At 42.6% G+C, this 18,322-nt stretch overlaps 1 protein-coding gene across 1 annotated transcript in view; it reads left to right on the top strand.

Annotated features, from left to right (window-relative positions):
• Window positions 1–14,569: 14,569 nt before the first annotated feature.
• The window catches only part of LOC124031423 (A disintegrin and metalloproteinase with thrombospondin motifs 9-like), a 74,394-nt gene continuing 70,641 nt past the window's right edge, over window positions 14,570–18,322 (top strand). Inside the window, exons 1-2 of the mRNA XM_046342647.1 lie at window positions 14,570–14,905; window positions 15,188–15,582. Coding sequence (XP_046198603.1) covers window positions 14,806–14,905; window positions 15,188–15,582 — 495 coding nt within the window. The 5' untranslated portion in view covers window positions 14,570–14,805. The remainder of the gene's footprint in view (window positions 14,906–15,187; window positions 15,583–18,322) is intronic.

Here is an 18,322-nt window from a genome sequence, read left to right as displayed (position 1 = left end):
TTCTGCTACTCGCTGTGTATTATCTATGCATAGTCACTTCACCTCTACCTACATGTACAAATTACCTCTAACCTGTACCCCCGCATACTGACTCAGTACCGGTACCCCCTATATATAGCCTAGTTTTTGTTACGTTATTGTTACTTTTTACTTTATTTGGTAAATATTTTCTTAACTCTTCTTGAACTGCACTGTTGGTTAAGGGCTCGTAAGTAAGCATTTCATGGTTAGGTCTACACTTGTATTCGACGCATGTGACAAATAAAGTTTGATTTGATTTGGTGTTCCTATCATTGGTGTTTCTACTCCTACTGGTGGCACCATGTTATCATCATGGTTATCATCATGGTATCATCATGGTATCATCATGGTTATCATAATAGTAAAAAATACTTTTAAGTAATTTAGAATGAATGTGAAAATGTACCAAAAAACTATTAAATAAATACAAATTTAGGAAAAAATAAGAACATTAAGACATGCACAAATGCCACCGCAATTCAAGAATGTGCCCTTTACCAGTGTTGTTTCTGTTGAAATGCATCTGTTATGTTGTGATTCTGATATATTGTGTGAATATGAATGAGTCAAATGATGAATGACTGTAATGCACAGAAATCTGAAACCTAGGGTAATGGCACTAGGTCTGGGTAACATTGTAATCTTCTGGGCCACTTTGAAAGGGGAGAAACAACTCTGCCAACAAATAATATGTTTGGGTAAGCAGGGCTCAAAATGTGAGCGGGAATTGTGCTCTTGAAAAAGAATCCCCTCGGAAACATGAAAGAGATGGACACAATGCGGACGCAGATAGCTAGGCTTATTATGGTCACAGCCAGTCAATGGTTGAAATCTTGTAGTGCTAATGTTAGCCGTCATGGCACATGCAAACTACTCACATGCAAAATACTTTCATTGAAAATGACCTACATTTAAATAGCTTCCAATTTTACACTTGGGCACTAATGGGCTCTGGACAAATTTTCTGCATGCCTATTTCTGCCCATCCCAGCTGATGCTTGTACCTGTGCAGACGTGTATGTCGGAACATTGTTAATGTGGGAGGCAACCTGCCTGCCTTGGGAGACATGCACAATGGCTGGATTTGATTAAATCCAACCTACAGTAGGTTCTGCCTTCTCACTGAGCTCAAACTACAAAAACAACAGGGATTTCCAATCCATACTCTGACCAAGGTTAAATCATCCTTACCATAACATCGACCACAACAGTGACAAAGCAGAGTACCGAATCCCACAGGGAGAATAACTCAAAGGTAACCTGTAGGGGAAACAATGTGAGGTGTGGATAGATAGACCCTCACAATGGGACTTCAATGTGAAACTGAATCATGTGGTGACCTAAGGATGGGGGAGTAAATGTGAAAAACATGACAGCCTGCAGAGGGTTAATATCAATGCTTCAGGGTGCTTCCCATGCCCTCCCCTTGGGTCAGAAGGGGAACCTAATTAGCCGGCATGAAACTCTAGCCGTATTGGTTACACAAGCTGGGCTTTTCCCCAAACCACTGGTCACAGCTGAGCTGACCATCCAGGGGCTGGACTAGCCCGGGCACTCTGTACTAGTGGAGTGGCCACCCCCTTGTCACTGGTCTAAAACCAGTAGCGGTGCGTAAGTAAAATAACTGGGGAGGCCAAGCAAGAAAAAAGGCCTTAATATATTACAACCTATGTGTTGTGATAATTGCGTTGTCTGTTCTATAACCTGTTAGTTCATATACCTTGCAACCGTGATATATAGGCCTAAGGCAGAGACAATGGGACACAGTGGCAGAATAAATGCAACCACACCTTTGTTTTATCACAAAACCGGAGAGCAACCTCGGTCCGTTGAAGTCCGCAAAGCATATTGCATGTCACAAACAGTTACATAACCTCCAGGATGGGTCAAGGAAGTTAATGTTTCGACATTTTCAGACCACTAAACAACTATTGATTTAGAATCCATGGAGAGAAAAGAAAACAGGAGCTGCCTCCACTATTCCAGCACCATTTCAACATCATGCTTGCTCACTAGCCTAACTTCCTTTCATGGGCAACGTTAGCCAGTTAACATTTGCCTTCTACATCTAGCTACATATTGAACATCCATGCTCTTAGTCCAGGGGCACAATAATTGAATTTATGCTTGCATCAGAATCACCATTAGAATCAATGGCCAGTACGGAGAATGAAGTAAAACCACAAGTACACATCCCTATCTCCATCCATGGCTAATTTAGGAAAGGGACAGTTTTAGCTAGCTAGCGAGCCACCGGAGGACAACAACACATCGAGATGCAGCAATTCAAGTTGTTTCTGTCAATGACGTATTTCTCTTGATGCGATGTGAGAGAAGATAAGCCAAATCAAAACTGGCTTCCCTTGAAAATAAATGTGGGTGCGCCAGGACGATTTACAGTTGAGCTCATTCAATTTAGCTCAACACTGACTGGCTATCATTTTATACTTTTTTATCAAGGGAGGCCAAATGCTTGCTGGCTTCCCTTGCATTTAATGCCATGGGCTGCAACAATGTCATACTCTTTATGACCAGACAGCATCAGATGGATAGCCTACACATACAGAGACAGAGGGGCACTGTTTCGCTCGCTCGGATGCTTCCCTTGACGTCCATGAATGCACGCCACTGTCTAAAACATTTACATGGGCACTCAGTCAACCCACCATGACCTCTGCTCAGGTCAATGCTGACTAACACTGATCCAAATGTTAAGGGTTTGCTAGGAGAGGTCTCTATTTCCTTCTTTGGATGATGAATGGATATCCTACAATAGGATGAAGTCATTCTACATTCTTTTATCATGGCAATTTTTCAAACTTTTCAACTTATGGGAGGGAGACACAATAACTGAAGAAATCCTATTCTGTTTCATAAGTTAGTTTTGGATATAGGGCTCCTTGCTAATACAGTATTGTTCCCTTGGGTTTGTTTGATTTTTTCCCTGGAAAACAAAGAGACCTTAATAAAGGACATACTCGTGCACCGCAATCCTCTCCGCTAATGAAGAACGAGTGTTTCATTGTATATATTTCAAAGGAATCATAGCCGTCTGACATGGGATACTTCCTGTACCTCCGAAGCCATCCATTCCTAAACAGAAATGGACACAGAAGAGAAGCTGTGGTCAGAAAATCAATGCTTCTGGGAGTGAGGGGGAAATGAGAGCACAGCACCAACGCAGAGATTCTTCCTCATCACAGCTGTTTTCAACATAAATCCACACAAGTCAATACCTCAGCAAGGCAAATCAAATCAAATTGTATTTGTCACACAGACCTTACAGTGAAATTCTTGCTTACAAGCCCTTAACCAACAATGTAGTTTTAAGAAGAATACCCCCCCCCCAAAAAAAGTAAGGGGGTACCGGTACGGAGTCAACATGCGTGGGCGCCGGTTAGTCGAGGTAATTGAATAGGTTTTGGAGTGGTGTTGTCGTGCCCTCTTCACAACTGTCTTGGTGTGCTTGCACCATGTTAGTTTGTTGGTAATGTGGACACCAGGGAACTCAAATCTCTCAACCTGCTCCACTACAGCCCCAGAATGGGGGTGAAGCTTGGTCCTCCTTTTCCTGTAGTCCACAATCATCTCCTTAGTCTTGATCACATTGAGGGAGAGGTTGTTGTCCTGGCACCACACGTCTAGGTCTCTGACCTCCTCCCTCCATGCTGTCTCATCATTGCTGGTGATCAGGCCTACCACTGTTGTGTCATCGGTTAACTTAATGATGGTGTTGGAGTTGTGCCTGGCCCTGCAGTGACGAGTGAACAGGGAGTACAGGAGGGGGATGAGCACGCTCTCCTGAGGGGACCCTATGTTGAGGATCAGCGTGGCAGATGTGTTGTTACCTACCCTTACCACCTGGGGGCAGCCCGTCAGGAAGTCCAGGATCCAGTTGCAGAGGGAGGTGTTTAGTCCGAGGGTCCTTAGCATAGTGATGAGCTAAGCTAAGGACTGAAATGGGGCTTCTGCCTCAAATTCATACATATAATACTGCATGACTGGCCTTCCTGTCTATAGTAGTTTTATTGTTCTTTAACTTGGCATGGGTGATGCCAAGAAATATATATATAAGTATAGTTCACCCAAATTACTAAATGACACATTGGTTTCCTTACCCTTGTCCATGGACAAGTTATGACAGCACTCCATGCTTTGGTTTAGTTTCCCTGGCACTGTTTCCACATGCTAACATTTTTTGCATTTATGGCACAAATCCCATTCAAGTCATGGGACCAATATTAGAATTGTTGTGCATCATGTCCAAATCATCCCAAAGTATCTAAAATATGTAACAGTACAACTTTAGTCCATCCCCTCGCCCATACCCGGGCTCGAACCAGGGACCCTCTGCACACATCAACAACAGTCACCCACGAAGCATCGTTACCCATCGCTCCACAAAAGCCGCAGCCCTTGCAGAGCAAGGGGAACCACTACTTCAAGGTCTCAGAGCAAGTGACGTCACCAAATGAAACACTATTAGTGCGCACCACCGCTAACTGGCTAGCGATTTCACATCGGTTACACTCACCCCCCTTTTGACCTCCTCCTTTTCCACAGCAACCAGCGATCCGGGTCAACAGCATCAATGTAACAGTATAACTTTAGTCCGTCCCCTCGCCCATACCCGGGCTCGAACCAGGGACCCTCTGCACACATCAACAACAGTCACCCACGAAGCATCATATTGGTTTCCTTGACTTGTCCATAGACTGCTTACGGGTTATGACAGCAATCCATCTTTTGGTTAAGTTTCCCTGGCACTAACGTTTTATCATTTGTGGCTCAAATCCTATTCAAGTCATGGTACCGATATTAGAATTGTCGTGCATCATGTCCAAGTCATCTGAAAGTATCCAAAATATATTGTGAAGCTCAACAAAGTAGCTTAAATATGATTGGAACATGATGCGTGAAAAATGCTAATATCGGTCCTATGATTTGCATTTTATTGTGCCATAAATGCTTGAATGTTAGCATGTGGAAACAGTGCCAGGGAAACTAAACCAAAGCAAGGATTGCTGTCATACTTTGTCCATAGACTTCTTACATGGTAAGGAAACCAATCATTTTGTAATTAATATTTAGGAAGTAAAAAGAGAAACTAAAAGTAAAATCTAAATGTATAAGTTAAAAACATTTTCTCATAGGAAGGGAAAAGGGCATACTATTGAACTCAACATTTTCATACAACTGTTACGATTGTATGATTTATACAATTCTTGCACAAAGTCAAGTGTTCAAGCCTTCATCACCATTGGAAATGGTTTATGTGCAGTTATACTACATACTGTTTTTCTCCACTTTCTTCCTAGTTTTAAGTAAACCCTCTTAGTGTGACAGGAGCGTTGTTTGGTCTTGAAGGGGTTCATCATTTCTATGGTGTTTTGTCCAATCTCATCCAGTGGAGGTCCCGTGCACACTACTGTGCTCATGTCATCTGCAGGCCCCTGTCAGTCCCTGTCGGCCCCTGACACAGTGGGGCTGCCAGCGGGACCCGGGCCAGCCTATTCTCCAGGCCCTGACAGCTACAGAATAGAGTCCCTGACCCAGAACACTAAACTATATCTAATACGCCAAAAGAAGCAGTACCCAGGCAGCTAGAGCATAGGGGAAACAAATCTACATCTAGCAGTCATTTGTGTGTTTAAAGATAACCCTGTACCCCTCTAATCCCTCCTGTACTGTGCACACCCTGTTTACTGTGAGGCTCAGTTCATGTCTGAGCTGTCTTCATCTCGCTAAGGTCATTCAAGACACCCTGGACTTAGAATGATGTGTTAGACACTCTGTACTCTCTTCATCTCGTTAACATAATTTAAGACACCCTGGACTTAGAATGATGTGTTAGACACTCTGTGCTGTCTTCATCTCGTTAACGTAATTTAAGAGACCTGGAATTAGAATGTGTTAGACACTACAATGCATGCTTACAGTGTAAAATCATTGATTCTGTATTATGAAGTTAAATGAATGAGGATAAGAATGATATTAATAAAATGGTCTTATAAACTACCTGGCTTAGGAGACCTGGAATGAGACACAAAACACTTTGTGCTCACGACGAAAATTAATTCATGACAAATTATCACACTGTCTTTCTGGAGACACCCGTGTATCTAAGGAGCATCTCTGTATGGCGCCCAATCAAAGGATCAGAGACAAGAACATTGTGTTTGCTGTATTCCCTTTTCTCCTCGTGACATTCTGCATTTCTGGAGTAAGGGATCTAAAATAAAAGTAGTTTTTTTAGTAAGAGGAGAGGTGGTGTTAACCCCACGGCCCCCCTACTAACTCTCTATTTTCTCATGCTCACACTCCTTCTCCAGCTGCCTCATATCAATACGTTGGCTTGGGTTGGAAAGGGTGTTGGGTTATCTTTTCAATGTCTCTCACAGCTGAGAATGATTAGGTCATCATGTTGTCCTTTTGTTAAGCACAGGATGACAAGTGAGAGGGGGGTCCAGGCCCAGTGCTGCTAACTGATGACATACGGACTCGGAGAACTGATATTACTACTTTCCCCAAAATGGTCTGTCACATCCATTTCAAGTCAAACAAGGTGCTTGGGTGTCTGTCTCCCAACTGCAGTGTTACACCCCTCCCCACCCCCTGTCACCACCAGCACTACCACCACCACACCACGGCTCTAGAGTTCACTGTCCATGTAATGATGTTATGAAAGAATACATGCCCTCCAAAACCTTCAGCAGGGGAAGAATGACTCACTACGTATTCATTTGGCATGTAAACAGAGGATTTGGTGGAAGTGTTGAGAGGTTTTTGGAGGTTGGAGACTACACAGCTGGAGGCTTTCTTAGTGTGTGGCACATCCAATGGTACGGATAGACTTTGCAATTTTGATCAATTCTTTACATTTCTCTAATCTCTGGTCTCAAACCTGATAAATGTCCGCTTTAGCATGTGGCTATTGTTGCCATTCCATAGAGAGCTTTGATATATGGGAAGAATTCAAATTTGGACTGGCAGTCTACTTCAAGACTGCCTGGCAGCTACCACTTGGGCAGTGTCCAGACCTCTAGCTCACTGTCTGTGAAAGCTCAAAAAGGCATTTCAGAAGTTCGGCCTTGTTTTTGGTATGTTCTCCCAACGTAAACTAGCCCAGGAACATCCTAAAAGCCCACTTACCAGCATGGTCTCATACACTAGACCTAACATATGTAAATCTGGGACACTGAAATTAGTATGATGTGTTACTTTTGGTATGGTTACAAAAGACAGAAAGCTATTTAAGGTAAAAAATGAAAGGAGGGTGGATTGGTGAGTGTACAATGCAAACAAAATGAGGGTGATTGGTCTGGTTGGATGGATGGATGGATAGACATATAATGAGAAAGTCTAGCAACACAAAGTTTGCCTGTTCAAATCTCATCATGGACAACTTTAGCTTTTTATCTAATTGGCAGCTTATCAACTACTTACTACTTTTTAGCTACTTTGCAACTACTTAGCATGTTACCTAACCCTTCCCCTAACCTTAATCCTTTTAGCTAATCCCTAGCCTAGCTAATGTTAGCCAGCTAGCTAACCTTAACATTAGCCACCTACCCACCTGGCTAACGTTAGCCACAAAAAAAATATAATTTATTACATATCATACATTTTGCAAATTTTGACACATTATATAAATTTAGAAAATTCATAACATATTGTACTTTTTTGAAATTCGTAATATATCATATGAATTGCCATTTGTAAGATATCATATGAAATGGATGATGGACATCCACAAATTAATACGTACCATATGAAACGTAAAATATGATACTAAATGGAGTATTTCTCAGATTTGAGTACAGAATAATACAAAATTATCTGAGACCAGGTTGCATTTTCAGCATCTCCCTGCTAAAGTCCTCAATGGTTGCAGCACTGTCTGAAGCACTACTTAAGAGGCTGTGGACATGTGACACAGCTTTATTGTTTTTAAATTACTGTGTCAAAGTTATTATTTTCAGTTTAATTGCAAAATATTTTTTTTCTGCCAGTATGTTCACATATTTCTTAAATATTCATGAACAGTTGCCAATTGCAGCATTGTTACAGTAATGGACACAGCATGGGGTGTGTGTGACAGTGCATGCCTCTCTGTGTGCATGCGCACATAAGAATGTAAATGTACACGTGAGTGTGCCTGTGTGTGTGTGTGTGTGTGTGTGTGTGTGTGTGTGTGTGTGTGTGTGTGTGTGTGTGTGTGTGTGTGTGTGTGTGTGTGTGTGTGTGTGTGTGTGTGTGTGTGTGTGTGTGTGTGTGTGTGTGTGTGTGTGTGTGTGCGCATGCGTGTGTGTGTCTGTCTGCCTGTGTCTGCCTGTGTCTGCATGTGGGTGTCTGTCTGCAGGTCCTAGGGAGCTGTAGTCTCTCGATGTTTACCCAATTACTGGTGGAAGTGCAAACGGTCCCATCCTGCAGGAAGTAATAAGTGTAAGAGGGTTCTCAGGACCGAGAAGATATCAAACACCACTTTCCTCTCACAGGAACCCAAACACTCATCCTCAGCTCCTAATCACCACAATCACACACGTCCCTGCCATTTCAACTTCAAATCCTTTGCTGTACACACCACACACACATGTCCCTTCTTCAAAAGGAGTTTCTTCCCTGCGGCCAAGGAGGATCCTCCTCACAGTGCTCAAGGAAAACGTTGTTTTGAAATCAACAGAATCAGAGCAAGAAATGTAAAACAGAAAGCATAACTGTACGTGCACCTTATGCCCTACTGACTATGTTCAAGAGTTGCATTTTTTTGCTTTCCAAGGAAAGGCAATTGAGCATTTTCTCACAGGGAATGTCATGGGAAAAAGTATCTGGGTGTGTCACAGTGGTGAAGAGAGACCAGGGTATTTCTCAACTACTATCCCCTGACAGGACCCCAGCTGGAAAGGTCAACGAGACAACTGAGGTTAAGAGCTTTGAGTGCCTCATAAAAATATGTAATGTAGACAGCAGCATATAGCTATCTGTCAATGCATGTGAATAAAGTCTATATCAGCCATATTTGTGCAGAACCAAAGCACAGAGGAACTGATGAGCGCTGAAAACTATGGACAGCCAATCAGAATCACCTTCATTAGCCCAGTTCATTTTCATATACCCATAATTCGATTTGGTGAAATGGTGCTCACACAGTAACCGGAATATAGATGATAAGCATAATATATAGACAGAATATATCAATAAAGGATTTATGAATACACTATAAACAGCTAAATCTGAATAATTATGCATGGTATGGATGTATAAACCATTTACAATGGATGATATGCAATGGAGCAGACCTCTATGCAGTCATTCAGCACAGAGTTTAAAAAAGAAGGTGCATATAGAGTGCCTTCGGTAAGTATTCAGACAAGCTCTGTCAAGCTCTGTCAGGTTGGATGGGGAGCGTTGCTGCACAACTGTTTTCAGGTCTTTCCAGAGATGTTTGATCGGGTTCAAGTCTGGGCTCTGGCTGGACCACTCAAGGACATTCAGAGACTTGTCCTGAATCCACTCCTACGTTGTCTTGGCTGTGTGCTTAAAAAAAACTTGTAAAGGTGAACCTTCGCCCCAGTCTGAGGTCTTGAGTGCTCTGGAGCAGGTTTTCAACACAAATCTCTCTGTACTTTGCTCAGACTTAGTCTTGGTAGTTCCACACTTCTTCCATTTAAGAATGATGGAGGCCACTGCGTTCTTGGGGGATCTTCAATGCTGCAGACATTTTTTGGTACCCTTCCCCAGTTCTGTGCCTCGACACAATCCTGTCTATGAGCTCTACGGAGAATTCCTTTGACCTCATGGCTTGGTTTCTGCTCTGACATGCACTGTCAACAGGTGGGACCTTATAGACAGGTGTGTGTCTTTCCAAATGATGTAAAATCAATTGAATGTAGCACAGGTGGACTTCAATAAAGTTGTAGAGACATCTCAAGGATAATCGATGGAAACAGGATGCACCTGAGCTCAATTTAAAGTCTCACTGCAAAGGGTCTGAATAATTATGACAAAAATGTCATAATGGGTTTGTCGCTTTGTCATAATGGGGTATTGTGTGTAGATGTTTATTTATTTGATCCATTTTAGAAAAAAGCTGTAACGTAATTTTGTTTTTGAAAAAGTCAAGGGGTCTAAATACTTTCCGAAGGCACTGTACGCAAGAATGTGCAGAGGTAGTGGAATGAAACTGCACATATCCTGCTGGTGTCCCAACACAGCACACATGGACCTCACCCAATAATCAACACAAGTTCAGTATGGCAAGGAAGTTAGTCATGAGGGGAGGAAGGGGGATGTTAAAAGCAATTAAGTTTCTCTCTTTGAAACCCCAGGACAGAATTCAGCCTCCATTCAAGCTTTTCAGACCTTATCGGCCGTCATCGGAACAGGAGGGGAAATGAAGTTTACACGGTCTTGAGGAGGCTGCCCTCAGTATGCTGCCTGTTACTGTTCCTTCCCAAGCCAGGCCAGGCTAGGTGGCTCCATTGACCTCAGTGACTATCCAATGAGAATAACCATGGGGTCCATGACTTCCTGCCACCAGCCTGTTGAGGGAGGCCAACAGTAGCCGAACAGCCTGTTCAGAACAGCACAATGAGAAATACATGCAACCCTATGCAATAAGTAAACTGCTAAGCATCATGTCAACTGCACCACCACCATTGTATTTAAATCCGAAAGCAATGTCTTGTGGCAATGTTTATCTGGGTATTTTTGTTCTCTTCCCCATGACCACTATGTTGTAAAAAGGTGTATGGAGAGTTCTGGGAATGGAATCATTGTAATTGACAGGTTACATTTAAAGGGGTTCCTGGAAGTAGGATGTGTCACTGTACTGGGCCAACAGTGCGTCTTTATGGTGTGTTCTGAGGAAGAAGTCCAAAACAGCAAGAAGATCCAGAGGGAGCATTGCACCTGTCTGCATACTGCATGTTTGGAGAGATTGCATGTGCAAGGTGTATGCTTTATTGGATAGAGAGACAGTGGGAAAGATAGAGGAGAGAGTGCTGGAATTGCAGTGGTTGGGATTTAAACCCATGCTGCAGCGGTATACGTGCACCGCTAGACCACCCTAGGCCACTATTGTAGGTATTTTTAATGCACTCTGCAGTTAACAACAGTTCATTTTACAATGGCAAGGTAGTGGCTAGAAAACTCACTACACTGAGTATTAGCACGTACAAATCGTCTGAATATCACCCAAATAAGGGCACTGCGTTCATCCACCTCTGGCCTGCTCGCCTCCCTACCACTGAGGAAGTACAGTTCCCGCTCAGCTCAGTCAAAACTGTTCGCTGCTCTGGCTCCCCAATGGTGGAACAAACTCCCTCACGACGCCAGGACAGCGGAGTCAATCACCACCTTCCGGAGACACCTGAAACCCCACCTCTTTAAGGAATACCTAGGATAGGATAAAGTAGTCCTTCTCACCCCCCCCCCTTAAAATACTTAGATGCACTATTGTAAAGTGGTTGTTCCACTGGATGTCATAAGGTGAATGCACCAATTTGTAAGTCGCTCTGGATAAGAGCGTCTGCTAAATGACTTAAATGTAATGTAAATGTCTGTTCCCGGCCGCAACACTCACTACACTGTTACAAACTGCCTCTGGAAGCAATGTCAGCACAAGAACTGTTCGTTGGGAGCTTCATGAAATGGGTTTACATGGCCGAGCAGCCGCACACAAAACAAATCAGATCAAATCAAAGCAAATGTTATTTGTCACATACACATGGTTAGCAGATGTTAATGCGAGTGTAGCGAAATGCTTGTGCTTCTAGTTCCGACAATGCAGTAATAACCAACAAGTAATCTAACTAACAATTCCAAAACTACTGTCTTATACACAGTGTAAGGGGATAAAGAATATGTACATAAGGATATATGAATGAGTGATGTTACAGAGCAGCATAGGCAAGATACAGTAGATGGTATCGAGTACAGTATATACATATGAGATGAGTATGTAAACAAAGTGGCATAGTTAAAGTGGCTAGTGATACATGTATTACATAAGGATGCAGTCGATGATATAGAGTACAGTATATAAGTATGCATATGAGATGAATAATGTAGGGTAAGTAACATTATATTAGGTAGCATTGTTTAAAGTGGCTAGTGATATATTTACATCATTTCCCATCAATTCCCATTATTAAAGTGGCTGGAGTTGAGTCAGTGTCAGTGTCAGTGTGTTGGCAGCAGCCACTCAATGTTAGTGGTGGCTGTTTAACAGTCTGATGGCCTTGAGATAGAAGCTGTTTTTCAGTCTCTCGGTCCCAGCTTTGATGCACCTGTACTGACCTCGCCTTCTGGATGATAGCGGGGTGAACAGGCAGTGGCTCGGGTGGTTGATGTCCTTGATGATCTTTATAGCCTTCCTGTAACATCGGGTGGTGTAGGTGTCCTGGAGGGCAGGTAGTTTGCCCCCGGTGATGCGTTGTGCAGACCTCACTACCCTCTGGAGAGCCTTACGGTTGAGGGCGGAGCAGTTGCCGTACCAGGCGGTGATACAGCCCGCCAGGATGCTCTCGATTGTGCATCTGTAGAAGTTTGTGAGTGCTTTTGGTGACAAGCCAAATTTCTTCAGCCTCCTGAGGTTGAAGAGGCGCTGCTGTGCCTTCTTCACGATGCTGTCTATGTGAGTGGACCAATTCAGTTTGTCTGTGATGTGTATGCCAAGGAACTTAAAACTTGCTACCCTCTCCACTACTGTTTCATCGATGTGGATAGGGGGGTGTTCCCTCTGCTGTTTCCTGAAGTCCACAATCATCTCCTTAGTTTTGTTGACGTTGAGTGTGAGGTTATTTTCCTGACACCACACTCCGAGGGCCCTAACCTCCTCCCTGTAGGCCGTCTCGTCGTTGTTGGTAATCAAGCCTACCACTGTTGTGTCGTCCGCAAACTTGATGATTGAGTTGGAGGCGTGCGTGGCCACGCAGTCGTGGGTGAACAGGGAGTACAGGAGAGGGCTCAGAACGCACCCTAGGATCACCATACGCAATGCCAGGCATCGCCTGGAGTGGTCTAAAACTAAGAACTTGACTGGCCTGTACAGAGCCCTGACCTCAACCCTGAGCCAGACCTAATCGCCCAACATCAGTGCCCAACACCACTAATGCTCTTGTGGCTGAATGGAAGCATGTCCCCGCAGCAATGTTCCAACATCTAGTGGAAAGCCTTCACAGAAGAGTAGAGGCTGTTATAGCAGCAAAAGGGGGACCAACTACATCTTAATGCCCATGATTTTAGAATGAGATGTTCAACGAGCAGGTGTCCATATACCATGTAGTGTATGTATACTGTATGCCTTTGAGTTTGGTCCCAGATTGGCTTAACAAAGCATGACGTCTATAGTATCTAATGATCTAATCTGCTGAGTCATATAATCAAACAGATTTTCTCATCATTTAAAATACAAAAAATAAGTCATGATTTACAAAATGAATTAATAGAGGTTTGAACTTCATGCTGTATGTTAACCAACATACATTTTGTACAAGCTGGTTGGCTACCATCCAAAAAGCTCCTGTGGTTAAGCTGCAATGTTTTTTTTTCTGAGTCCACCACAGGCATTTCCTATGAGGCTATTGTTTAAGGTGTGCACCTGCAAACCATGTAAACGGTTATAATGGTCATGCGTGTTGATCGTACCAAAGAAATTAGCTGTAACGTCCCATCTGCTAACATTTATCACTACGTACTCTGGGAGACCAGGAATCAAATCAAATCAAATTGTATTTGTCACATACACATGGTTAGCAGATGTTAATGCGAGTGTAGCGAAATGCTTGAATCTAGTGTTGTGGTGCACTGGTTGCAGTGGTGACACACTGATCAAACCAAGGGAGTGTTTAAGCAGTGCTTAGTGGCATCTATGTTACACGTTCAACTATTCTAGCCCTGGTCGGTGTTGTAACAAGGATATTTAGACTAGTTTTAATCTGAAGTACATGACTGCCTGGTGAAAACTTATTTCTCCATGTCCTAAGCTGACAGAGCTGAGCTGACAGAGCCTTCCAGGTGAGTTGAGATGAGACATTTAGAGGAATTCAATGACTTTCAATTCTAAATGTAATGACCCCAGCAAATCCTAATTTGTAAAGACACAGTGAATGAGGTAGATTCAGTAGAAGGCTAGACGTGGAGTAGAACCCTTAGACCTCAGTGTCTATACAAAGGAGAGCAGGTAGGCTAATGTCAGGAGGAAGATGTATCCTAACAAGGCCATCAGTAAACAGTAAGTGATGCCTTTATAATGCCTTTATACAACAAATAATTCAATGTCTCATGGCTTATCAAGCTGTACTTCCTTCATGGTTTCCAGTTAAAGAACATCTCCACCCCCGCCAACAATCATTATTGAAGATGTTTAACTCAAGTCATTTCAGTGATAACACAATCATACTGTAGGCCTCCGTGAATTCTGTATGTATGTCACAGAAACGGGAGTGGCTTGTTCAAAAGGGCGTGCTCCAGTAATGCACCTTTCACTAATCCCGCCCCCCACATCAGCAGTCTGTGGTGTGTGCAGTGTAGCCCACCACAGTTGTCTCTCCGACCCTTCTCTCTGCAGTAAGCATGTTCGCCAGGGTATCTGCGAACCGCTCACGACCCAACGCACGTTACCGGTGAGAAACCCCCCACGGAAGAGTCAAGGATAATCGATTTGGATGTGGCGCGCACTTGAGAGTTTGAATACGGTGGTAAGCCCGAGTGACCGGAGCACCGGCAGTGAAGGAGGAATACAATATTCGGGGTGGCGCTCTCTACTTAACGTGGACAATCATGCATATGCTGTTTTGGGGACTAGGGTTTTTGCTATTTCTCCCTGACTTTTTGAATATAGTGTCATCCACGGGGAGATCGCTATTGAGTTCAAGAAAAGGTAACGTATTTCGACTTGCCACAAAAAAATGACCCTGTGATGTGTTATGTTGTAGGCTAACCGGCAGACTAAGAATGAATGACTTTTTTTCCGTATCAGCAAAGCACATGACTTGGAATGCTTTTATAATGGTCTTATGTTTCTTGAATGACTTCATTTCACAGAGGCAAATGTAATTAACGCAAATAGCATTATTATTATTGTTATTATTATTATAAGCCTATTATTAGCCAATTAACATTGCTAATTCTATACACGTTATACCATGGGTTTCTTCTCCAGCTGAAATGTCCGAGCAGCTTGGTGCATATGAGATTGTAACTCCGGAGCGAGTGAATGAAGCCGGTGACAACTTTCCCACGAGCGTGCACTTCAAAAGGAAAAAGCGTAGTGTGGAGGATAGCCCAGGCAACTCCTCTGACCAATGGGCCTTGCCATCAATCCATTACAAAATATCTGCGTTTGGACAGAACTATCACCTCAACCTGACTCCCGAGTCAGGATTTATCGCTCCGCTATACACTGTGACAGTACTTGGAGCACCTATAGTTAACATCACGGATTTCACCCCGGAGGAGGAGACGGAAGAGGATACGGAGTATCAGCACTGCTTCTATAAAGGACATGTGAATGCTCAAACGGAGAACACCGCAGTCATCAGTCTCTGCTCTGGATTGGTGAGTCCAAGCACTTTGAGTAGCCCTCCCTTGATACAGTGTGATACAATGTTTCTCTGCACTATGATAGGCGCACCTGTTATCTGACCCGATATGAAACTTTAATGCAAATAGTTTATACAGCTGTTGTAATACTATGACAACATGAGAACATAAGGGGAACCTTACCCTGGAGTGCTGTAATGGAGTGGATTTCGACCTCTGCACAAAACGCGCTTTTCCAGCCGTGTGCGTTTGTGTTCGATTTAAAAGTGGTTTGACTGTTAGTGAGAGAATGCCATTTATGTTAACTCTTCTATCCCTGACCACTTGACATGTAAATGAGCTGCTCACATAAATAACTTTGAGCCTAGTTGTCCCATTCAACTTCAGCCATCATACTCTGCATGCAGTGTCATGCACGCTTCTCCGGTAACCAGTGACGTCCTACGTTACGCACATCAGTGCAGAGGGAGCGCCAGTGGTACTGACGTCATCACGATTGAGTCTCAGACTCAATAATCCCCATGCATGCATGAGGTTGCGTGGAGTTGAAATTCACTAGGGACTTATAGATTGTAGTAATAACAGTTAAATTCCCAATGTGATTATCATTGAGGTCATTGTTTATCATTGATTATCATTGAGGTCACCACAAATGGCCTGCACCATATGCCTAGTAGGCTTGGAGATCATTTGACATTAAAATAAAACAAGTTCATGTTGGTCTATTGGTGTGGTTCAAGCCAATAAAATGCACTATTAGAAAGTTACAATGATTCACGTATGTATAGGCTATTCATTCATATACATCTAAGGACTTTTACTTGCTCTGGACCTATTCACAGGGAAACAGTTGGAAGCAGGTATATGACCACTGATACATTATGAATTATATCCACTCAGGGGAGCCAGGCCCACCCAATCAGATTGAGAAAAAAACATTATTTTTTTATGCTCTTTTACTTGTCAGTGTTCCAAACGGGACATTGTTTGTCTTTTTACCTAAACATGCAAACACCATCAGATATACTGTAATTCTGTACTGTAATTCATATCACACATTGCACTGGGTTAGTCAGATTTCATTAAGTATAACAGAACAGATGAACTGGAATTACATTCACTCTCACGGGATGGGTTGCCAGAAGAACTAACTGAAAGCCACAACCCCAATAAGCCACCAATATGACTGCATTGAGGCATATTCCACTGTGCTTCTATGGCTATACGCACCAACACGAGAGCTTGGGACTATAAGGTTCAATCTGCATAAATATTATTCTGAGGTAATTGTCTTCAACCTTTTACTGCAGTGGGATAAATCAAGATCACACAGAGTGATTATTGGTAGTCTTAAACAAATCTACTTGGAAACAAAAGTATACACCTCACACACATGGTTATGGGCTTAATAAAATGAAGACACCTGTGCCCATGTCAGGTGTAGAGTTGACATTATTCCATTTTGAGTTTGCTTCCCAATATTACACTTTATATACATCACAGAAGACTGGAATGTAACAAAACTGTTTGACATAGAAACACTGGATTTGTCTTTTTTTTCTTCATTTTATTTGATTAATGATGAAATATGAATAACATTCCACCCATTTCGCCGAAGAGGGTGCTTTTGGTCAATGACTGCAGCAGAGCGCTACAGTTCCGAACCCTAATTGGTTTGATTGGTGTCAGCTATTTTTATTTTGCATTCCTTTGAATTTAACATGAATTGGGGGTATTTAGATTACGATATAGGAAGAAAATTGAACTGAACAAGGCTACGTCAATAGCTCAATTTGGACATGAAATGCAGATATAACCTTTATAGTCCCAAACTCTCGACATGCCACTGGCTATTTCATTTGTTCATTTAGCAAAAAAGACAGCTCATCATTCAGTGCCTTTATCACAGTCAACACTAGGCTTGGGCGATATTCCAATTGCCATCTCTTCATACCGACCTGGTGCCATACCGGGATCGGTAATACAGGTACTGCACACAAAGGGAGCTGTTTTCAAACCTCACTGAACCGTTGTAATCTGAAGGTTAGCAATACTAACAAGCACATGTTGAATCCCATTGAGAACTCTAAATGCTAACGAGTGTATTGCTAACATTTTATACAGTCTCTGATCTAAACTCTTTTCAGGAGAGACATCCCAGCTCATAAAGTTATACAAGTAACTCAAAAATGCTACTCACAGTTTTCTGCACAAAACAAATATTAGACAGCAAGGTTCTTGATCCATGAGGGGATTCCCTGCTGTTACCGGCCAATGAAGCTTGACTTTGGAAGAAGCTAACCACTTAGCCATATAGCTAACGAGCTACTAAATGATCAAACCAAATGTACAACTGCAGAACATTTAGCACATTTTAGGCAGTACCCCCACACATTGACTACCGGCACCCCCTGTATATAGCCTCGTTATTGTGTTACTTTTCATTTAAAAAAAATTGACTTTATTATATTTCTTGAATATTTTCTTAACTCTATTTCTTGAACTGCATTGTTGGTTAATGACGTGTAAGTAAGCATTTCACAATAAGGTCTACACCTGTTGTATTCAGCACATGTGACAAATAACATTTGATTTGATTTGGAATAGTTTTAAGATGTCCAGCTGGCAAACATTTAGTTGTCTTCTTCTTCGGTGGAGTTTATTAATGGCAGTTGGCATCCAATATGTTGCAATACCGCACCCAACTGGACTATAGTATAAATCCATTATACCTTGTGATCCAAAATGGAAAAGG

Source organism: Oncorhynchus gorbuscha, linkage group LG03, assembly GCF_021184085.1.
Source record: "Oncorhynchus gorbuscha isolate QuinsamMale2020 ecotype Even-year linkage group LG03, OgorEven_v1.0, whole genome shotgun sequence".
Classification (NCBI taxonomy): Eukaryota; Metazoa; Chordata; class Actinopteri; order Salmoniformes; family Salmonidae; genus Oncorhynchus; species Oncorhynchus gorbuscha.
Note: the sequence above shows the minus strand (reverse complement) of the source record. Positions and strands in the feature narration are given on the sequence as shown.